Source organism: Danio rerio, chromosome 17 (assembly GCF_052040795.2).
Source record: "Danio rerio strain M-AB ecotype USA chromosome 17, GRCz13ab, whole genome shotgun sequence".
Taxonomy (NCBI): domain Eukaryota; kingdom Metazoa; phylum Chordata; class Actinopteri; order Cypriniformes; family Danionidae; genus Danio; species Danio rerio.
This window is the reverse complement of record NC_141037.1, coordinates 44,749,586-44,774,542: the sequence shown is the minus strand read 5'-3', so window position 1 is coordinate 44,774,542 and position 24,957 is coordinate 44,749,586. Positions and strand designations below refer to the sequence as shown.

The 24,957-nt window shown below is 36.8% G+C and overlaps 1 protein-coding gene across 19 annotated transcripts in view; it reads left to right on the top strand.

Annotated features, from left to right (window-relative positions):
• Positions 1-24,957, top strand: part of ralgapa2 (Ral GTPase activating protein catalytic subunit alpha 2) — a 324,396-nt gene that overhangs the window by 141,945 nt on the left and 157,494 nt on the right. For 7 of the 19 annotated variants that reach the window (XR_015513714.1, XR_015513715.1, XM_087290960.1 and 4 more), the window contains exons 16-21: positions 1,516-1,683; positions 13,258-13,368; positions 17,430-17,518; positions 17,789-17,879; positions 21,763-21,951; positions 24,412-24,516. Coding sequence is in view for 17 of the 19 variants with exons in the window: in XM_087290960.1 (XP_087147086.1) it covers positions 1,516-1,683; positions 13,258-13,368; positions 17,430-17,518; positions 17,789-17,879; positions 21,763-21,951; positions 24,412-24,516 (753 nt within the window). In the remaining 2 variants the exon portion in view is untranslated. Of the gene's footprint in view, positions 1-1,515; positions 1,684-9,557; positions 9,702-13,257; positions 13,369-17,429; positions 17,519-17,788; positions 17,880-21,762; positions 21,952-24,411; positions 24,517-24,957 lie in introns of all 19 variants that reach the window. The other 12 variants (XM_087290955.1, XM_087290961.1, XM_087290958.1 and 9 more) reach the window with 3 other exon arrangements.

Sequence of the window (24,957 nt, the reverse complement as noted above, 5' to 3'; positions counted from 1 at the left end):
AGTTTGCGTAATTAAGGGAGTGGCCACTTGAACGACAGTTAGGGCTTGCTGGTCGCTGTCACTTCACCTCAGCTGACTCCGGCAGATTAGCCGCTGACCTCAGCATATTCATTGTATTTTTGTGTTGTTTTATATGGCTTTAAACAGTTAGTTACCTTTTGGAGTTATTTTTTACAATTATCAAATAATATGGTATGCTGTGTGCACTTAATTGTGCTCATAAACCATTCGCGTGGCCTCCATTTCCCAGGTGAGTGAAATTATATACTTATACCATCTCTATAAATGCATTGGTTTTATTCAAGATCATGTTTCATTAATATTTTTCTTTAGAGCTGTAATGCATTCCAAAATCTGACAGATTGATTAGCTGTAGGCTATAGAACAGTCATCGGAAGCATTGTCATACAGTGTTATGCCTGGATTTCATAAATAGCCGTCCATTTACTATCACAGACTAAGTTACATCTGAAGTATTTGGAAGTAATTTGCACTTTCGCCCTGTAGAAAATCATCATAAGAACAATGCTTAGTGGCTCAATGTGTTACAGCAGTGTTTTTAAAAGTCTAAACATTTTATTGATAAAGTATACAACCAAGCACATGTGGTCAGAGCACAAATGAGTCGTAGGTAATGAAGTATTTAGCATTTCTCCCATAGGAAAGCCCATCTCAGCAGAATGCCGGCATAGGTTTGTAGCTTCGCTCTCGCTCTGCCTCTTTGCACTTATTTGGTATCCTTCAGTTGGTGCAATGACGTGCGAACAAAAATGCCGACGGTTGGCCACGCCTACTAATAGCTTCTTTTGAGTTCTTCATAAACCTATGGGTGATGTCACGGATAATACGTCCATTTCTTTTACTGTCTATGGTATTGACACATCTTTTTAGGTGTAGCAAGCTCTTTCTCATAAGTGTAGAATTAATATATGATTTTGACACATTTATCATCAGTGCTGCCCTCAGTTTCTCTATATTTTTCTTTACAACAACACAGGATAATGAGTCAAATATATAAACATAATTAATACATTAAATTTAATATTTATTATAATAGAGTATTTACGGTTATATTTTCAATGGAATCACGATTAATGTTGATAATTAAATGTAACATGACTTAAAATTACTTTGAAGTAATTTGGTATGGTTTGTATGGGCCAATGATAGATGCCAGTTACTTCCACCCTTTTTTTACTTCATTTTGCCCAGTTGCATCCTGCTTTTCACACTCATTGGAATAGCTTTTTTTTATTATTCTGAGGCAGGCTTGAACTAAAAGGCCATGGTTTCATAATCCTTTAATTCCTTATATTTTTATTCTCCTTTTGTACTATTTGTAATTTAATATATTGTTTTATTCAGAATTAATAAAAATAAACCATGAATAGATGTTAAAAGTATGTAGTGACAGCCTTGGATTTCTGTGAGCATTCAACTCATTAAATAAACAGCAAGTGTTTGAATAGAAAACATTATAACAGTTCCGGTATATATTGTGTCTGTGTTTTTCAGGAGTGATGGCGGATTCTCACAAGGTCTCAGAAGCGGGACGCTCTTTCTCCTTGAGCTGGAAGAACTCTGGAGATCAGGTTGGCGCTCAGGAGCCCATGAGGTTCCGCAGCGCCACGACCACTGGAACTCCAGCTGTAGAGAAAGCTCGCAACAACGTCAGGCAGAAAGGTTAGAGCCAGATTTAGAGCTTAAATTTTGTTCTGCACCAAGCAAATGGTGTACCCCATTGTGCTTACAGTAGCAGAAGCCATTATGAGCATTCTGTCTGTGTTTCTCGTGCAGCAACATTTCCCAAACAAACACTAGTAGCCATTGAGATTTCTGTTTTATTGTCGAGTTTAGTTTTTTTTGCCAGTGTTTTGTGTTTGCATCAGAAATGCTTACAATGCTACTTTGGAAGTAGCTCAAACTCACAGTAATTGAGGGAAAAAAGAAGTGAGAACCAGCAAATGTTAAACCACTTTATTCATAAAATCAACACAAAAAAATGTATCCGGGATACTTTCGCAGGACTCAACACTTTTTATACACTTTGGCCATATAAGAGCCATAAGTTCATATATAGTTTTCATTTAATATAGAGTATATGCTGATGTCACTTCCGGTAAGGAAGAAGAAGTGTCATGGAGATGGAAGCAAGACAGTTTTTTGACTGTCTATTATAGTTCAGTTAAGTTGTTATTAAACAAGTTCAAAATGACATCACTGGACTGTCTTATGTTATCCGCGTTCAAATCCTGCTAATGCAAAGAGAGAAACAAAACAAGAAGAGACAGATTGATGGCACAAACAGGCCACTTCTCCCACAATTCTCACTCATCATTAATACCAAGCTGACCAATTACAGGTCTTTCGTTCGCCTTTGTTGAGAGTTCCGTGTTGGTACAGAGAAGGGTGCACTAAGAAAATGCTGGATTCCATACAATCAATTTGGGGGACAACATGAAGGAATTAAGTTAACTTATTAATTTGTACAAATTTAAATGGATTTAGCATAAAACAATTAGGTTGTAAAAATACCATAATATGATTGCAGATATTTAAGAAACATGCTAAGTGAACATACTTGTTTATCTGAAAAACAATGCTGAAGTCATACATTCTGCTTTGAAAATGTGTTACATGCCAGAACGTCTGTCTTTTGTTTTTTGTCCCTTTAACCCGCCCACTGCCAGTTTAGTCAGTTATATTTTAGCATCCCGAGTTGCTTAGGTGTGAAGGCTCTCGAAGCATGTGTCTTCGACTGAAAATGTAGTAGCAGCCTCCGAAATAAGATGCAAATTCACTTGAGGTGGTTATTAATTAGCAAATAATATAAATATTATGAATGTAAACATTAGGTTTGACTGTAACCCTGTGTACTAACAAAACCCTACGTGATGAGATTTGCATTGATAAGCAATTTGTCTGTTTGCACCAGACCCAAAACAGCCATTCAGGTGCACAGAATAGTGCTCTTACTGCACTCCACCGAAATGGTAACGTTTTTAATCTAATTAATAATCTTTAACGTTATTAAATGTAGTTTCTCAATCACTGATATGTGTTTGTTTACACAGTCACAGAAATAGAAACTGTTTCTAAAATATAAATTTCAGATGTTGGTGGTTCATTCTGCTGTGGCGACCCCAGATTGATAAAGGGACTAAGCCGAAAAGAAAATGAAAGAATGAATGATATAACAAATGTATTTTCAAATAGTCCACATAAAAATCATAAATCACGAACAAGGTATTTCTCAAAAGAACGTGTTCAAGCGCTCTATCAAACTGTATGGGAGACTCCATATATATATATATATATATATATATATATATATATATATATATATATATATATATATATATATATATATATATATATATATATATATATATATATATGTGTGTGTGTGTGTGTGTGTGTGTGTGTAAATATTATATATATATATATGTATGTGTGTGTGTGTATGTATATATATGTGTGTGTGTGTGTGTATTTATATATATATATATATATATATATATATATATATCCATGCCTATATATATCCATGCCTATATATATTCGATGGCCAGAAAGTGATACATTTTTTATGAATTGTTAAAATATTGGTGTCTGTGATGCAGCAAGTCCAGATATTGCTGTGTACACCAGGGGTTCCCAAACTTTTCAGCCCGCGACCCCCAAAATAACAATTTCAGTGACTCGCGACCCCCAATATCCTCTAAGGTGGTTATAAATACAGAAACCTTGCATGCAATGGCGCAGACACACCAATTAAATTTGTGTCAGTGCTTTAAATGTGCCAGAAAGTATAACCTGATGTTATAAAATCAAAATGCATCTGACGCTATTGCTGCCTTTAATATAATGTAATTACCCCAGGGGTCGCAATCCAATAGAACTAGTAACTATAAGCTACTATAGTAACTATATAGTATATAGTAACTATAAACGACTATTTTTATTTTCAGTATAGTTATGGATAAAATATGTTAATTCTTATGGTTTAATAAAAATAAATAGATTTTTGGAAATCACCAGGCGACCCCCCTTCATTGCCCCGCGACCCCTCGAGGGGTCCCGACCCCCACTTTGGGAACCACTGGTGTACACCATGATTTTATATCAAATTTACATTAATGTGTGATATGACAAATTTTTGTTTATTTTCTAAATTCAAACAAGTAACTGCTTGGAACTGGAAACATTATTTCATACGTCATGACTTAACAAGCAAACAAGCGAAGATATGTGACCCTTGACCACAAAACCAGTCAAAAGATTAAATGCTAGATTTTTATTTTAAATTTTTTATTTATTTATTTATTTTATTGAGATTTATACATCAGCTGCAATCGGAATAAATAAGCTTTCCACTTGGTCAAGAAACAACAATTTTAAAATCGGTAATTGTTGAATCTCGACCAAATATATTTGTGTATCTGAATAATATCATTTATTTAGATTTGCAGCTAATGTATACATCTCAATTAAAAAAAAAAATTAAAATCTCACACTCAACACTTTTGTCAATAGCCAAAAACATACCCATTAAGGTTGGGTCGACAGACGATGCTATCGTCCATCACTGATGGCTGAGCTGGCATCGCAATCCTCCGCCCTGCCCCCGTTGCAGCAGCAAGCCGCTCACAAAATATTCACACTTAGGCCCCATTTACACTAATTTATCTTAGTTTTAAAATGGCATTTTAGAACTAAAATTATTCAACTCCACACTGTTTTACCTAGCATTTCTGAAAAGATCTATGTCCACACTATACCGCTGAAAACACACATCACGTGACCACACACACACTCTTGCATGTGCTGCAGCATATGTGCACATCTAAGCTTCAGGCAGTTAGCAGGTGTTTTTGAGCACCTGACCATGGCGCATGGTCTAAAAGGGTTGAGTTTATTTTCTTAATGAGTTATAGGTGTGTTTTGAGAATAAACCAATCAGAGTCTTATCTCCCATTCCCTTTAAGAGCCAGCTGTGTCGCGCCATAAGCGCATTTGCTATTTACATGACGTAAAGTAAGTTATCTTTCACTTTTGCTGTTGTGGCTAGGGAAACCTTTACGCACAGACATCAATTAGCCTAAAAATAGTTAATTTTGTTTGTTAAGCGCAAAGATTTGTTTTAAAACTATTTCAGTTCTAATTTACAGAAAATAAATAAATGAACAATATTAAGGAAGTGTGGTCAAAAAAGAGTTATTTCCAAATACACATGCTGTGCCCCATAAGGTCTAAAACCTGACAGGTGGATAAATCTAAGCTTGTTTTTAATAAAACAAATATAAATATGGATATTATAAATAATACTGCTAATAATAATAACATTATACAAAAGCAAATTGAATGAACTGAAAAAGCCTCCTGAGATAAAGGATTCAAGGCAGTGGTTTTTAAATTCATGTAGGTTAGAAAATAATATGTTTTGTAATATTTTAATCCTTTATATTTATATCCTATATATATCCCTAATATTTTAATTCTTTTTCATATGTAAAGATATTTGCGTATTGCTCTACATCTTGTGTGTATTAAGCTGCGCACTCTGCGCCGGACTTTAGACTGGGTTTTTTCTGGTCTAAATAAAAGACTGTTACAGTTTCTCAAAATAGCAACGCGCCAAAACACGCCTGCTTTTTTAGACCAGGACTCCTATGGGAGCACATATAAGCGCCAATGTATTTGCTATTTAAAGAGCGTGGCGCAACGCCTCAAAGCGACTCTTGCGCCAAGCTGAAACTAGCAAACAAGTATTACGCCACGCTTTGCGCTACATTGCGCCGGGTGTATGATAGGGTCCTTTAAGTGTTTTAAGTCTGCTATGAAAATGACTAAAGCATTTACCATAAAGCCGGTGTGATGGAGTTTGCAGGTAACAGCGTTCGCCAAATCTACACTTTTAAGCAGGAGAGGTTCTGTTTAATCCCTTATTTAATTGCCAGGATGCTGTCAGCTGTGCAGGTGGCAGCTATATGTAAAATGTAGCACCACGTACACCATCGCAAAAGGGCTTGCATTCAGTAAGATGAAACTAATATTGCAGCTCATGAAAAAAAAAACAGTATTGCTATTCAGATGACGTATGCAAATAATAAGCTTTTATAACTGTATTATCTGTCCAATATTACACAGCACCTGTGAAAACAGCAAAGTTGTTATTGTTAACTAAGTTTCATTCATGTCAAGCAGTGCATGCAGGGCCGGTGGGCGTTGGGTGTTTTGTAATTTCAAATGCAGTAAATCAGTTAATATAACATTGAAACTTGTAATAACGGTGCTTATGATTGGTGGGTGCGACTAAATTTTGGCGGGTACTCCTAATTTTTAACTTTCACCAGTGCTACCAAGTAAAAAGGTTAATTTCGAGCCCTGCATACAAATTGTGGTATAGGATCACATTGATTTGATTGAATGTTTTAATAAAAGTGAATAATAGAAAATAATAGGCTCATAGTTTAAAAGGGCTAGTAGTTAAAATTGTAGATTTAGTTAAAATTGTAAATTAGAGTTGGGAGATGTCGACTAATTTGGCTACTTGACAAGCAACTACACTAGGACCAAATTGGAGGACAATTTAGGTCTTAGACCATATGATGCACATAGACATTGACTAAATAATACAACCTCAGATAAGAGTGCAACTCTCTCTCTTCAAGATGAGTTTTCTGTTTTGTTGTATCCTCGCGCACATTTCCCATTGGCTCTCTCCTAGTTCGGAGATGATTGTATCTCTTTATGGTGGAGAGCTTGTTGAGTTTGGAGCAGATGTGTTTGAGACTGAAGGATGGCTCTCACACAGGCCACCGTCGAAACATCCATGTGTGCGTGTGTGTGTGCACATGAAACGCCGTAGCTTTAAATTCTCCTCTTTTCTTTTGCCTAATTGGATTTCTCCTACATTGATCTTCAAACGGGCCCGCCGTCCTCCCCTCCTCGTTAGGAGAGCCGCCTCATCAAACTGCCTGCCCGTTTTTGATAGTTTCATTAAGAGCGTAATTAATGCTCATTAATATGCATAAATAGGTAACTCGGCGAAAGCGATGTAATCTAAAAAGAAAAGGCGGTAATTAAAGCATGCGGCAGAGGGAATAATAAAGCCCTCCGCTTTCACGGCTCTTCTCCAGACGTGACATGGAGTGGGCAAAAAAACACCACACAATGCTAATATTTTGTCTTATCAGAGCTGGCAGAGCAAACTTGAAATAATGTCCTTCATATTCCCTGCTCGGGGATTGAGTATCAAAGAGAGCACGGTTCAAAATCCTCAAAGTCCATCCTCTGTTTGACTTCAGCTTAAAAATACTAAGCGCGTGGTGAAAATGCTCTTTACAGAACAAACACTTACAGGATTAATTCAGGACAGCCTTTGATGTGATGCTTTCATGGAGGCGCTGAGCAGAATCTATACTTTTATTTAGTCTGAGTTTTTGTTGACATCCACTGTTACCATTGTTCATACGTTGGCTGAGTTTCAACAACCTCTTCAACAAAACATCCATCTCTGAATATCAGTAGTACTACTGTAAAGCCTGATTTATACTTCTGCGTCAGGTGACCGGCGTAACCTACGGCGCAGGCAACGCGCGTGGCTGTGCATTTATACTTCTGCGCGCTGTCTCTGTTGGTCTGCATTAACACTTCCGAAACGCTAGTGGGCAGTGAGGTGTTAATGTTCCTCTGTGTTGAGTTTCTTTGCACAAACACAAAACAAAACTTTACATCCGGAGCTCCTTCACGGGACTCCACACTTGTAAACAATCGCTCGCGCCATTCGCGCGGCTCTCGGTCCCGCCCAGACTCGTCAGTGCTACCAAGCCGACCAATCACAGAGCTTGCGCTACGCGTCGTTGCGGCGTGTAGTTACAATTTTTGAGAGGTGCACGCAGAAGTATAAATCAGCCTTAAGCAGTAAAGCGTAGCTTACTCCTGAAGAAGACTTATCGTATTTTATTTATCTTCTAATTTCCACTAAGGTAAATTTTTGTCTGTTCAGTTTACCCACATCAGACTCTCATTATTACACTTTCTCAGGTGACCAGCAGTCCTTGCTTTAAGGTAGTAGTTAATAGTAGTTAAAAAAATAAATAAATTGAAAAGTCACGTAAAATGCTTTCAAATAAAACATTTTAAGTGAAACTTACCAATGTTGCTCTTGTTAGGTTCACACCAAACAGTATTAAGCATTTACATGAGTAAAGTACATAGGAAGTCAATGCAAACTCGTGAACTGAGGCAAATTGTCAGCTGACAGCGCAAATGGGATAGGGGGAGTAATGTGTTTGGAATTTACATTTCTCTTGTATTTTGTAAAAAAAAAAAAAAAAGATTAAGCTGAAAATTTGCATGCTAATAATTTGTTTTTACTGGCCCAATTGGCTTAGATTTTTACTTGCCCTGCTAGCAATTTTTTGTAACCTTCCCAAGCCTTTGAGACAATCTTGTCTCAGAGGTCTACAGACAATTCCTTTGTCTTCATGCTTGGTTTGTGCTTTGACATGCACTGTCAACCCTGGGATCTTATATAGACAGCTGTATGCCTTTTCAAATCATGTCCAATCAACTGAAATTACCACAGGTGAACTCTAATTAAGCTGCTGAAACATCTCAAGAACGATCAGCAGAAACAGAATGTACCTGAGCTCAATTTATAGCTTCACGGCAAAGGCTGTGAAAACTGATGTACATGTGATTTTTCAGCTTTCTTATTTTTAATAAATTTGCAACATTTTCAAGAAATCATTATTGGGTATTGTGTGTAGAATTTTGAGGAAATAAATCAATTTAATCCATTTTGGAATAAGGCTGTAACATAAAAAATAAGGAAAAAGTGAAGCACTTTGAATACTTTCCGGATGCGCTGTATTTAAAATAATGTGTCAAAAATAACATCTGTGAAATCTAGAAGTTAAATATTTTAAAAAGCAAAATTCAAAGTTATATGCGAACAAAAAGAGAAGTATGGAAAATCTGCAGGTATTTTATTGCAGTTCTAAATTATTTAACAAAAGGTGGCTGACTTGCCAAACTGACGGCAAACTGTGCAAAACATCACTTCATTTTTTTTGTCATGTTGTACCCACACAAAGTGTCTGCTTCCAAAATTTTAGAAACAAAGATTTTCTTTAAGCCACAACATCCAAACAGATAAGAGAAACCTAAAGACAATGTGGTGCTTACAGCATCACAGAGAAGGGAGTTTTAAAGGGCTTAAAAACACAAACTGTTTATCAATTTCTAAGACGGTATAGTCAAGGTCTTAAAATGTCTTAAATCTAAAAAAAAAAAAAAAAAAAAGCTAAACTTTAGGCCTTAAAAAGTCCTAAATCCCTTACAAAAATACATCTGCCAGTAGTGCACAATGTTTGCTTTGCACCGTGGTCTGTTTGGTGCCACACTTGACCTTCAATACAATGTATTATGTGGCTCTATGACCACATTACAGAATGTGATTGATTCTTTTTGCCTGTCTCTCTCTCTCTCTGTCTGTGTGTCGTCCTCTTTCTGTCTCCTGCTCTCTGCTTCCCTGCTTCTGTGGGCAGCAAAGCGAAGTCAGTCTATCAGCAACTGTGTGCATCTTTGTGAGGCTTTGCCGGCCACTAAGAGTGTGCCCATGCTGCTCCACACTGTCAGCTCTTTCTTACCTGGCATCTCTCACAACTCTCACTGCTCTCACAGACTCTCAGGTAACTTTCTGTTTCCTTTTCCACAGCTTTCTTTTCCTGTTTTCTATTTTGCTTAGCCAAGGAAAATCAGATAATGCATGTTGTTTTACTATTTCCTTGCATTTGAGACTGCTTTTAAGACTTCATGGACATTTACTTCTAGTTTGTCACAAAATATGACGTGCATTTGTGATACAAAAGTGATATTAATCATTTTTTTCTGAACCAGATGACAAGTGTTTGTTTATTATATTGTTTAATGGCTAATCCTGATTTCAACGATGGCAGAACTGGCAGAAGAAACTGCAAATACACTTTTTTTCATAAATAACTATGTTTTACTACATCTCGAAAGTACTACTAGAAAAGTTACTAATGTTGTTTACGCAAAGTTTAACATACTTATTCCAGAGTTGCGTGTACATTTCAAGCATTTTTCATTATTATTATTATTTATTTATTTTTTTTAAGGGACCTATTATGCAAAAATTGCTTTTAACAAAGTTGTGTGGCAACAGTGTGAATTTAGCCAACCTCCAATGGTAAAAATTCATTAATTATAATTTTATGATAACATTTTATAATAACAGTCTGCAAGTAAACACTTTGATTGACATTCTACCTTTGGACAGGTCATCAAATAAGGGAAGTCCTTCTTTTAGTGACAATCTCTCAGTCATTAGCGTAGACAGCCCTTAGTGAGAAGCAGCCATCTGCCATTGCAGTTTTAGAATTTAAAGCCCAATCCAAATTCTACCCCTTAGCCCCCCCCCCCTTACCCTTGTCTCAATTCTCTTTAGCTTGAAGGCGTAGGGCTAAGGGATAAGGCTAGATACAGAGATTTTTCAGGACTACACTTAGAACCAAGGGGTAAGAAAATTTCCCAGAATACACCATCTACAACAGCTACATGACTGCACGTGGAAGTCAGGAAATGCACAAATTAGGATTTGCTGTCATTATTACCAATTTTACAACAAACAAGCATATGTTTTAATACATTTTTAACCGCATTTGAGTTTTACTGTCATGCTTTCAAAAGAAGAGGGAAAAAAAAGTTCTGTCACAACATTCTGTCACTCGATGACACTTGAATCCCCTGTCAGAAAAGTCTAATGGCTGGGAATGAGCTATTTACTGTGTCTGCTATAATGTTAATGTTGTGTTTGTGTGTTTACATAGATGAATATGGCCTCTGTATAAATGCACAGTACAGTTTACGAGCTATTACCACATTATAGACCATTTTAAGGGATGTAAACATTAGCAATAGTCTTAACCTATTTTCTGCATTACATTTTTAGTTGCCATTGCTTCCAAGAATCCAAAAATGTCCACATATTGATAAATAATATGTCGTTTAATCATTAAGATATCATTAAATTTCCTCTTGTTCCTTACTGAAAAACAAGCTTAAACCAGCCTAAACTGGTTGGCTGATTATAGCTGGTTGACCAGGCTGGTTTTAAAGGGGTTTTGGCCACTTCCAGGCTGGTTTCCAGCCATTTTCTCCCTGGTCTTAACTGATCAGGCAGGTAGAAACCTTAAAAGCTAAAACCAGGCTGGTCAAGCTGGTTTTAGCTGGTCGTTTTCCAGCCTGACCAGCTAAGACCAGGCTGGAAATGGTTAAAAAAACAGCCTGGAAGTGGCCAAAACCCCTCTAAAAACAGAAACAAAATCATCCAGCTAAAACCAGCCAACCAGCTCAGGCTGATTTAAACTTGTTTTTTCAGTAGTATTAAAGTGAAAAAATAATATGACAACAAGCAATTAATGTTCATGGGCCAGTGACAGCCATATTGAAATGGTCCATATCGTTATGATGACATGAAATTGTTGCTTTCAGTGATTTCCTGAAGATAAATACCAAATAATAACGCTACTGGAATAACTACAGCAGTCGCCATCGTCAATCTCATAGGAAGTACGAGCTCGCAATGACATATGATGACATGTGCAGGTGTTGTAGTGCTGTCCCATTTCTTATAATCTGACAAATAAAATCTGAAGCTCTTCCACTTCACACTCTGTTTCAAGGGCCAAGGGGAAAGTGTAGGGGTACAAAAATAGAATTGAGATTATGTAACGCCTTGACCCACTCAGAAAGGCAAAAAGGATAGCAGGATTTATCAAAACACGTAGGTTTATTTACAAACACTCACTTGGAAGGACATCGAGAACACAGGAACAACAAGTGGTGATGACGACACAACTGAGAACACCAGACGAGGAACTAACTGAACTGATTACATACATGGGTGAGAAACGGGTGGAAATAATGAACATTAACAAATGACGGGAACTGGAACAATGGAGCACATGGGGAAGGTCACATGGTGAAAACAAACAGAACCTGACAGATTGGGCCTAAAGCGACACAATTTGGATCAAAGTTATCACAGTTATCATTAGATACTTATTTTATAAGTTATATCTTTATTTTATTCTAATCTTATAAAAAAAATTCAAAATATGTCCCTTTTAATGTTGTATGATATACAACAGATGTATACTTTGCAATAAACCAAATTCAGTAGTCATGTAAAATAAGGCTTAAATGTGAACATATGATTCTGTTGCTAATTGTTGTTTAATTTATTGGTGATTTTTTCTCTATTGTCAGAATTAACAATAACCGAGTTGACATTTTGTACTTTAGCTAAAGATGATAACCTCAAACTAGACATCACACGGCATGTCAGCCATGAACAGAATGTTAGTTATTTTGCTCAGAGAAATTGACTAAATTATGACAATAAATAAATCTACTATTGGTTTATCCAAAACATTTTGATCAAATAATAAGATAAGAATAAATGACATGCCTCAACACCCTCCAGCTTTCCTCCAGAAGAATTGAAATTACTTTAAGCAAGCTACATACTTTTTCTATCTGTGCTTTCTAAATGGTTATGGATGTAAAAGTTGACCAGAATGTAAGGACAGACTGAAAATGTATTTTTTATTACTGAAATTAAAAATATTACAGAAAATGGGTTTTTATGCAACTGTTTCTTTAACTTAAAGTAAAGCCCTTTATAAAATATAAATTGGTCTTCTATTTCAATTGTTTCATAATCATTTAAGCTAAATCTCAGAAAGCGGAGACAGTCAAAGACACGTATAGCAGAGGTCTTTTAAATAATTTTTGCAAGACAAAATGTCCCTAAATATACAAAGAAAGAATATTATTATTTTTATAATAATAATAATAATAATAATAATAATAAACAACAACAACAACAACAATAATAATAATAATAATAATAATAATAAAGGTTTATTTTGGAGATGCAAAATACTCATTTCTAGTGTCAAAACTGTAATTCAGGTGACATAAATGGAAGTCATTACTTTTTTTTAACACCCAGGGTTCTTTAATCAACTTTTTTTTTTTTGCATTCTCATCGATCATTCAACATTTGAATAATCATGTGCTCAGAACTGCCTGTAAAAAGCTTCTGTTATTGAATCAGGTTTACCACATGTACTGTTTTCCATTTAGTATGTAGTTCATCAAAGGTTTTTCCTTTGGCCTGTGCTATTCCTGAAGTGTGTGTATGTGTGTGTCCTGTAGATGTGGAAGAGTGTCAGCTGTCGGAGTGTGAGATGGGTGATGGTGACAGTCCTCTGCCCCGCAGCAGCAGCACCTCTGACATCACACAGCAAATCAACGACACCTTTACAGGTACCGGCACACACTCACAAATAATACTCAAGGGCAGGCATGTCAAACTCCTGGTGGGCCGCTGCTTTAACACACTCAAGGCAGATTTATACTTCTGCGTCAACCGCATGCGTATGCTACGGCACCGCCTACGAGTGAACGCATAACTGTGGCCATAGGTTACGTTGACGCTCACCTCTGCGTAGTGCAAGCTCTGTGATTTGTCGGCTTGGTAGCGCTGAAGAGCATGGGCGGAGGTGAGAGCCGTGCAAGCTCAATGCAGTGGGTGTTTACAAGTGTGGAGTCCCGTGAAGGAGCTCCGGATGGAGACTGTTGTTTTGTGTTTACCTTTTGATTAAAGTTATTGCCCATCCGTCGGTTTCCGCCTCAAAATGAGCAAATTTGATCCACGTGTATATTAAGGAAGCATTCAGAAAAAAAAAAAAAATACACCATCGGAGAAACTCGACACAGAGAAACATAAACATCTACTGCCAGCTAGTGTTTCAGAAGTGCTATTGCAGAGCAACAGAAACAGCGCGCAGAAGTATAAATTCACGGCTACGCGCAAGGATTGCGCCGTGGGTCATGCTGATCACTTGACCCAGGAGTATAAACCAGGCTTTACCTGTAGGCTTTACCTATGGCCCTCCAGGAAATGAGTTTGACAACTGTGTTGTAGTGGTAAAAACAACGGTTTCACTGAAATTTTGAAAAAAAATGTTTATATATATATATATATATATATATATATATATATATATATATATATATATATATATATATATATATATATATATATATTTAGCATACTCACTTAAATAAATGTAAAAAGAGCTGTCCCGGGGCAATACTTTTTCAAAAAATACACTTCTGTATTTAAACAGTTCATATTGCTCTCACAATAGATGAATAGTCTTTAATAGTCTTTCGTTCATCCATCTTTGTCCAAATGAATTGAATTCGGAAACATTTGTCAATGCTTATTATTATTATGATCATTATTATTATTGTTATTATTTTAATTTTGTTTCTAACTTGGGCCCATCCAGACTTGCACCGTCACAATATAATTTGAATACAGAATCAATTCTAAACTTTTGAGAAATGATTGAGAATCACTAGAGCTCAGAATCACAATAGACAAGTCAATGTTTCTTCCAACTTCTAATTCCTACTGCTTTGCTCTTAATCGTCTCTTATTGACTGCTTTACCCTAAAGCATATTAGGGTGTACTCACAATAGGCACAGTTGCATTGAACTATGCCAGGCACGATTCTCCCCCTCCCCTCTCTTGTGACTGCCTGAACTCACATTTGCATTTTACCGTCTGAGCCTAAGCACGCTTACGTCAATTGATGATGTGACTTCAGATAGGAAGTGAAGCGCTGTCACTCAGTACAGTGATGATTGCTTTAGCCAGCAGCTAGCTCTCTGCAACTCTCACATGGTCGCCCACTGAAGCTAAGCAGGGCTGCACCCGGTTAGTACCTGGATGGGAGACCACATGGGAAAGCTAGGTTGCTGCTGAAAGTGGTGTTAGTGAGGCTAGCAGTGGGCGCTTAACCTGCTGTCTGCGTGGGTCCTAATGCCCCAGTATATTGATGGGGACTCTATACTGCTCAGTTCAGATGAGATGATAAACCGAGGCCCTGTGGTCATTAAAAATCCCAAGATGTCCTTCAAAAAAAAAAAAAAAAAAAAATAGTAGTAGATTCTATTGTGTAAAGCACTTTGAGTGTCTAGAAAGAAACTATATAAATGTAAGGAATTATTGTTATTAAAGTTATATTATTATTATTATATTATTTTAAGTCGTTTGTGATGCGTTGACATACAATCAAATTTATTTATTGAACTGATACATCACTTTTAACTCTCATAAACTTTCTTAACTCATATTGCTGCACGTATTAGGAGGTTTGCTGAAGGTGGCAGGTAATGCACAGTGAGGGCTTTGCATCTTTAATAAACTATAAGAGATTGTGTTCATTGAAAAGTAATAATGATTAATAAATGATTTGAAGCAGTCTCTAAAAAGTGAAATCGCATCTTCAGTTTCAGGCACAGTTTGCACTCACACTACAAGTGTACTGTGCCAAAGCCCAACCGAACCGAGGTCTGGACCACCTCTTTCAATGAGGATAGGGTCAATTGAACTATACCTGGGCACGATTTGGAGCACTCTCATTTGTCAAACGAACTTGGAAACAGTTCAAATAGCCTTATGTGAGGACATCCTTAAATGACTTTTTGGGGGCCAAAATCTTCTAGTTTAGATTTTATAAATTGTTACTTTTATCTTAGCAGTTCAATACTTGGCTAGTTTTTGCAATTTGAATACATAAAAAAGACAAGACTATATTCAACAAAGTTATGTGGTCAAAAAAAAGAAAACTACTTAATTTTCACTTTGTGCCCAAAAATGGACACCCATAAGAAATACATGGGAAATGCAGAAATTCTAAGCATTCTTTTTTACTATTTATTTGTCCAACACAAAGTATACTGTAAAACATATACTGAAATGAAGGTTTGAGTCTGTACAACATTCTCAATATGTCAAAGACTCAGACACTATCTCTCTCTCACACATGCACTACAACACAATTTCATGTAAGAGGTCTGCATTACTACTGCTGTAACGTAGGAGCCACAGGACCCGACCAGATTTCTTGGCGTAGGAATAAATTTCCGAATAAATCGTGGTAGTGGTCAGTAACTCTGGTGTAATTTGATCGAGAACGGGTGGTAATAAACAGTATAGTATAGCGGTGGTAAATAACAGTATAGCATTCCCCAGTCCTGATGCTATTTTGGAACATTCTGTAATCTCTTCATTCTTATTGAGCATCGGTACAGCAAGTGCTCACGAATGTTACACAAGCTGAATGCATGACCAGTGCTTTCTGCATGTTTTTTTTTTTTTGTCTATGCACACATCTTCTGCATAATGTTCCTCTGAGCTAGCTTTACCAAACTAAATTGAGCAAATCATCGGTACAACCCTCCCTACTTCCAAGAACTGTACTTATCCAAAGCGAGCAGAAGGGGTGCCAAAATCCCTCTGGACCCCTCACACCCAGCACACTGCCTCTTTGAACTGTTACCTTCTGTTCGACGCTACAGAGCACTTCACACCAGAACAGCCCGACACAGAAACAGTTTCTTCCCTCAGGCAACCCATCTCATGAACACTTGATAATAATAATTGTGGAACAAGCATTACTACATGCCATACACTTTTATACACATATACTTTGCACATAACAGCTGCACATATAACATTGTATATAGTAATATACCTCTACATACACTTGTCTATTTGTATATTTGCATTCACTACTTACTGCCTTTTTATATATTTATTATCTGTTTATTGTCCTGTCTCTGTAATTCTGTTGCACTGTTGAAGCTCTGTCACAAAAACAAATTCCTCGTATTTGTGAACAAAAACCTGGCAATAAAGCCCTTTCTGATTCTGAATATGCACTGTCCATGAAGGACGTTCAAGCTTGCATTAGAAACTGGTCAATTTACTGTTTTGAAACCTACATCAGGCAAGTCTAAAGTATGCAAGTCTTTTTTCATGCATCATAGAAATGGGAAAAATTACTCTTAGCACAATGTGATAAGGCGGTTCTGATGTCTCATCACAAAAAGGTAAACAAAACTGACATTTAGCCTGCAATCCTTGTACAACCTACAGTTTTATCTGTTAACTCTCTCTCTCTTGGTAATACCCAATTTAAGCCTGAGATTTTGGAAACCAGATCTGAATTTAGCGGGAACAGTCAGGTTGGGTAGAAAATTATTCTAAGCGGGCAACGGGGGAACAAAGACTAAATATATTGTGGGTGCAATTAAGTGTGGAATAAAACCTTGCGGGAGCGGGACTATAAAAACAGTCCCGTGCAGACCTCTATTTTATGTAATCATTTGCTGGAATCACACTTGACACTTTAATGCCCAAATGTAATTAGAACAATTACAGGCTGCAATATGAAGCATTCTTCTGAATTTTCTAGACAGTCTGTGGTTGTGTGCTGTGTATTATGTGGTATATGTATATCAAATGCAGGTCAGAGGAAAGATGAGAGTATGGATCTGGTCAGATCATCTGTATCGGAGAGCAGCTCTGCAGGGACGAGAGAAAGTGACGCTCCAGTGGTGAGTAACATCTCATTGACATTCTTCTAGTCCAGGGGTGCTCAAACTTGGTCCTAGGCCGGTGTCCTGCATATTTTAGTTCTAACCCCAACTAAACACACCTGAACCAGCTAATCAAGCTCTTACCAGGTATACAAAAACTGCTTGGCAGGTATGTTGAAGAAAGTTGGAGCTAAACTATGCATGACACCGGCCCTCCAGGACCGAGTTTGGACACCCCTGTTCTAGTCAGTCATTCGGCATGTATTGAAGTTTTATTTGTGTTGTCAGATTCTGATTGAGCGAAGCAACAGTCCAGCAGATCTGGATTATCCAGCTGAAGGAGCTCCAGCTTTCTTGAAGATGAAACTCAGAGAGAAAAGTGAGTGCTGTACCATAATCTCTACTGATACTTTTTATTCTTCTGGTCAAACATGAACCATGCCACTGTCATGATGAGCCAGATACAAATTTAGCTCAACATATTGATGATCATAACAACTAAACTATGTCATGACTGAGAAACAAGAGTATTGACATAGTGTGTTGACATAGAGAAATGCTATATACAGTTAAGTCCATAAATATTTAGATATCGACACAATTCTAACATTTTTGGCTCTTTTTTTTAGCTCTACACCAACAAAATGAATTTGAAATTTAATGAAGACTTTCAGCTTTAATTTGAGGGGGTACCTACATCCAAATTAGATTAACAATGTAGGAATTACAACAGGTTGCATATGTGCCTCCCATGTGTCAAGGGTCCAAAAGTAATTGGACAATTGGCTTCTAAGCTGTTCCATGGCCAGATGTGTGTTGTTCTCTCATTACCCCATACACAATGAGCAGATAAAAGGTCCAGAGTTAATTTCAAATGTGCTATTTGCATTTGGATTTGTAGCATCTGTTACTGTCAACTCTCAGGATGAGATCCAAAGAGCTTTCACTTACAATCTAGTAAGCCAACATTAGGCTGAAAAAAACAAAACAAACCTATCAGACAGATAGCAAAAACTTTAGGCATGGTCAAAACATGGTCTTAAAAAGAAAGAATGTACCAGTGAGACCATGGAAAACAACTGTGGTGGATGACAAAGAATTATTTCCCTTTGTTTTAGTAAGCCCCAAATGTTTGTATGTAAAATGTTTCAGCATACCAAAAAGGTTTTAGTATGGTTTGTGTTTATGAAAGTGAGACAAGTGTGGTGCTAATCGACAAGAGAAGATGCCAAATAAAGGTCCATACACCATACTAATCAAGCAATGCGACTGTTTATTGCTGTTACACACAGCTAATGTCAATTATCACATTAATATTCAATAATCATGAATCATACTCATGAACATCATTAATCAAAATACAACAAAATTGCATCAAAAGCTTATAATGCAAAATAAAGATGAGATTACATGAATAAAAGACAGATATTGAAACCCCAAACAATTTGATATAAGTATATACAACCTCAGAGACATGCCATCATTTTTCTCTTTAAAGACTGTTGGAAAACCAACAGTGCCAGAGAATGCTTGGCGATGTGCACTTATTCCATGGCTGAGCTTCAGCAAGTTTCTTGTTTCAGCAAGAAACCCTCATCTTTACAGTCAAAATTTAGGTGCTGGTCAAAGGTCAGCCTATTAGGTAAGAGTGAAGTGTGAGTTGATCAGGCCCACCTTCTCTCTCAGCTACAGTAGGTGCGCATCATTTCTAATTGCAAAGCACAAATTTGAGGTTTGAAGTGTCAGCACGATTATCTAGAGTCAATGTTGTACCTCCTGAAATTTGGAGAAAGTTAATCTTAAGGTCCGGAGAACCTTCTCTGGTTATTTGGTCATGCTTAAGGGTCAATGTTTTACCTCCTGAAATATAGAAAAAGGTGTGAAGTTAACCTTAAGATCCTGAGACCCTTCTCTGGTCATTTGGTTGTTCGTTGAGCACAACAGGAGAAAAACAAAAAAGAACCAGTTTGTTACACACTGGTAAAGTAATCAAGAGAAGACAACACCAGAGTAAATGCAGAGGGTTCACCACAAGATGTAAACGATTGGTGGGCCTCAAAAGAAGGAAGGCTAGATAAGAGTTCTAAAAAAGCCTTCATAGGGCTGGAACAACATTCTATGGACAAATGAGATTAAGATCAACTTGTACCAGAGTGATGTGAAGAGAAGAGTATGGAGAAGGAAAAGAACTGCTCATGATCCTAAGCAGTGAAGCATGATAATACAGTAGTAGTGACATGGCGTGATCATGTATAGCTGTCAATGGAACTGGTTTTCTTGTATTTATTGATGATGTGACTGCTGACAATAGCAGCAGGATGAATTCTAAAGTGTTTCAGGCAATATTTTCTACTCATAATAAGCCAAATGCTTCAGAACCATAGACTGTAAAATATCTGGACGTAGTATCCGTGATGTCACCCATAGGTTTCTGAAGAGCGCAAAAGAAGCCACAAGTTCACGCGTCATAGCACCCACGGCGTGATACCAAACAAGGGCAAAGAGGCGGAGAGTGAGCAGAGCTACGGACACGTGCTGGCATTTTGATTGGACCTGGCTTTAGATACACTTTACTTTGAGAGAAACGCTTAATACTTCATTACCTGCGACTCATTTGTGTTCTGACCACATGTGCTTGGCTGTACACTATATCAATAAAGTGTTTAGACTTTTAAAAACACTGCTGTAATACACAGAGCCACTAAGTATTGTTCTTATGACGTTTTTCTACAGGAGGAAAACGCGAAGTACGTCCAAACACTTCAGATATAGTATGTGTTAGTAAATGCCAGCTTCTGAAGGGCATAACAGCTCTAAAGAACATTATAAATGATAAATGATCTTAAAATAAAACAAATACATTTATAGAGATGGTATACAATTGTATAATTTCACTCACCAGGGGAACAGAAGCCACGTGAATGGTTTGTGAGCACAATAAAGTGAACAAAGCATCTATATCATCTGATAATTGTAGGAAATAATCCCAAAAGACAATTGACTGTGTAGAGAAACATTAACAAACACAAAAATGTGATGTATATGCCGAGATCATCGGCTAATTAGCCGTAATCAGCTGAGGTGACGAGACAGCGAGCAGCGAGACCTAGCTGTCACTCAAGTGGCCACGCCCTTAATTATGCAGACTTAATAAAACTTAATAAAAACTAAACGGATGAGTTATAAAAAAATTCGCCTCCTCACAGTTGTCATGAAGGTTAATCATGGCTATTTGCACCAAAGCCGTCTTTTGTACCAGGCTGTAAACATGTTTTTATCAGCTGTAAAAATGGCCAATTTCCCATTGCAGTCAGAAATGACCTGCACTTCCTGGAGCCAACCCCCCAAGGTCAGTCAATGAATTGCAGTTTTAGTTACTTCCGTATTGGCTACCCGAGGGAGAGCGGGAGGTTGCCGCTTGTTCAGAACTCATTGGAAAACACTTCATAGTGCAGATGGAGAATGACCCAAAGTGGTTTTGAAGGGAAAGAAGTGGAATGTTATACTATGGCCAAATCAATCACCTGACCTGAATCTGGTTGAACTTGCATTTTATTTGCTAAAGGGAGAATGCCCCAAGAGCAGGAAGAAACTGAAGACTGTAGAGAAACTGAACAAGAAGAAACTGAACTTGCTGTAGAGGTCTGGCAGAGCACCACCAGGAATGAAACCCAGCATCTGGTGATATATCTGCGTTCCAGACTTCAGGCTGTAATTGACTGCAAAGGATTTGCAACCAAGTACTAAAAAGGGAAAGCTTGAATTATGATTATTATTCTGTGCAATTACTTTTGGACCCTTAACAAGTGTGAGGCACATGCAGTATTCAAACTGTTGTAAATCCCACAGCGTTCACCTGATTTGGAAATCCCCTTAAATGAAAGCTGACAGTCTGCAGTTAAAGCACATTTTGTTTGTTTCCTTTCAAATTTGATTTTGTTGGTGTATAGAGCCAAAAATGTTAGAAAAATGTCAATGTCCAAATATTTATGGTTCTAACAGTGTGTGTGTATGTGTGTTTGTGTGTGTGTTTGTGTGTGTGTGTGTGTGTGTGTGTGTGTGTGTGTGTATACACACACACACACACATATATATATATATATATATATATATATATATATATATATATATATATATATATACTAGGTCTGTACAGTAAATCAAATTTGAAAAGACAATTTAGTAAAGGTAATCTGTGATTAGTAGTAAATCTCCTCTGATGACCAGAGGGCACTCTGTGAGCTGTGTGCGTATGTGTTCAGGTGAGAGTGTGAGCAGTGAGACGTCCAATGGCTATCTGAATGAGGCAGAAGTGGGTCTGCTGTCGTGGCACACGCTGGAGGAAGAGCCGGACTCTCCCTCGACTCAAGACGTGAGCATGAGCATGAGTGTTACAGCAGACACGGTGAGCCAGAGGAGTCTCCTGCTCAGCCACACTGAAGCACTGGCAGGTACAGCATTTCTCTCCAAAATTCTGAGCCTTCATCTAGCTATCGGTCATCCACATCTGTGTCCTGCAGTATACCCTAAACACATGATCGACTGCTGTATTGTTCCTCCATGTGTACGTTGTTGCCCATTGCTTCGCTCTCAGTGTTTTGAATGTGAGAAGACAATAGCAGTACGTTATGCAAAAAAAGAGAAACTTTTGATTGGCTAGCCCAGAGTTTCACAAGTTGATTATGATTAATCTCTATAATATTTTTTTCTGAATGTACTTATATTGTTTATATCGCTCAAGATTTGCTGAATAACTTGCAAAGCCTCACATTTCTTATTTTAAACTCATAAATAAATAAATAAATAAATAAATAAATAAATAAATAAATAAATAAATAAATAAATAAATAAATAAATAAATAAATAAAATGCACATACGAACCACATTTTCTATTTCCTTTACCGATCCTTCCCCTCTCTTTGCTCCCCATGCTTTTTTGTCAATACTCTCTACTGTCTTGTCCAATAAAGGTGAAAACCCCGAAAAATAATTATTATTAAAAAAAAAAAAAAGTTGTTTAAAAAGAAAGAAAACTGGAAATATGGAATCCGTAAAGTTTACATTTACAAATAAAGTATTTTGTTGAAATCAATGGGCAAGGTACAGGTTTTAACTAAAAATGAAAATCTGCTATTATTGGACTCATTCATAAGAGGTGTAGATTACCTGTTTTTGTAAAATATTTTAAATAGACTTTCTTTAGCTGAAGCAAATGAGGTGATTCATGCCGCTTATGGCAAGTCAGTAGTTACTAAAGATTCAACAACAAAAAAAGAATGCCCATGGATGACAGATCTGAATTCAAAATGGCAAAATTCCAGTTACAAACTATCAAAGCTACAGCACGTGCAATGTTAAACGATTGAGATTTAATAGTTAACCATATGGTTCTTTGACCACTGCTGCTGACAAACACAACAGGCTCTATTTTAACGATCTAGGCGCAAAGTCTAAAGCGCAAGGATATAGAGTAAGCTTCCTCCATTCAGCCTCTTTACTTTTTCTTTTTCTTCACTTTTACTCATCACTCCTTCACTTTCGTGGGTAAGGAAATGATGTGTACACACACCACTGAAGACATCCATTAGTCTACATTTTTAATTTTGTTTGTTAAGCACGACGATTTGTTTCATAGCTATTTCTAAATTCAGTTTTAATTTCCAGCAAATTAATAAATGAACAATAATAACGGAGAGAGGTCAAAAAAAGTTATGTCCAAACACACATGCATATGGCCAAAACCCAACAGGTGGACAAATCTATTTTTTTAAACAAATATCTATCTATCTATCTATCTATCTATCTATCTATCTATCTATCTATCTATCTATCTATCTATCTATCTATCTATCTATCTATCTATCTATCTATCTATCTATCTATCTATCTATCTATCTATCTATCTATCTATCTATCTATCTATCTATCTATCTATCTATCTATCTATCTATCTATCTATCTATCTATCTATCTATCTATCTATCTATCATCTCATACACTTTCATGTAGTGAGATTGGAGGACACCCCTCTTGAATTGCTATTTGAACAGCGTTGCACAAAATGTGAACAACCATCAATCGTTTTTTCAGAGGATGACAAACTGACAAACCATTGCTGCAGCTCTGATACAAGTTTTATTTATGGAGAAAATCAAAAAAGCACTGCAGTGTTTGGGTATGCTGTGTTTGGCAATTAGTTTACCATTATTACCAAAATGTGTACGCTCCACACAAAGCATGAAGCTGTTTAGTTAGTTCAAGTCAAATGACTCGACATTCTAAAAAGTTGAGAGGTTTCCAACTGGGAGCACCTGGAAAATGCCCATTGGAAATAATGAACTTAACTCGCAAAAGACATGGCACTATATGTTGATGCTCTCTTAGTCTACTAAAACTAGGCAAAAACTACAATGATTCATAAGAATAAAACATGACTAAAAACAAAATGAATAGAGTCAAATGTCTCAGAACTAAATATAAAATTGGCTATCAAAATTAACATAGCCTAAGTGCATCATCAGACAAGTATTCATTTTCATTTAGCCAGTAAATGCTTTTTTTATTATTATTGACTCTTAAATGATTGATATCTTTTGACTTGCATAATAGGAATAACTAATGATCATGAGTTTCATTTTAAATAATTTGTAATGTTCTACTGATGGAAGAACACCGCTTACATCTGGAAGAGATTCAGTAAAAGGAAATTAACAGCAAATTTTTATTTATTTATTTATTTTTGGTTCAATTATTTGCCAAAAATAAATGAAGGATCACAGCCTTAAATTAGTTTGCTTCTGGATTTCGGAGTGTGTCTGAAAGTGTGTTCATGTAAATGTGTGTCCACCATGCTCCCATCCTTCACTGTGTTGTGTTGTGTTGTGTTGTGTGTGTATGTATGTGTGTGTAGGGTCTCCTCACTTTCCCCCAGTGTCTCCGGCTCTTCTGGTGCCTCATGGCTGCTGTGAGGGCCCTCAGCTCCTGGAGGATGCCATGAACATGCCTCAGCATCTGGGTATTGCACTCATCCTCCCTCATCTTCTGTATTCACTTTTCCTCCATCCCTCAAACCCTCATGCGAAATGCTGTTTGCTGACAGAGATTTATGTTGTCTTTTGTTATGTCTTGAAATAATTCACATACTCATTGCGTATTTTGTTTGTAACCTGGTTATTTTTTGGTGGTACAGTACTATGATGTATTTTTTTAACTGCGTTTTGTGGTGATTAATTTTGATATGTAGCTGTGTTGATTATAGTTTGTTTGTCCAGGACACTTTTGAAAAAGAGATTACAAATATCAAGAGGTTTTCCAGGTACAATAAAGGTGTAAGTAAAAAAAAAAAAGAATTATAAATAAAATGCTGCATTAGCATAATACTGGAAAAGTCTGACATGACAATATTCTGTTTTTCTACAATATTTTGAGATATCAATACAATTTCACGTCTTGACAT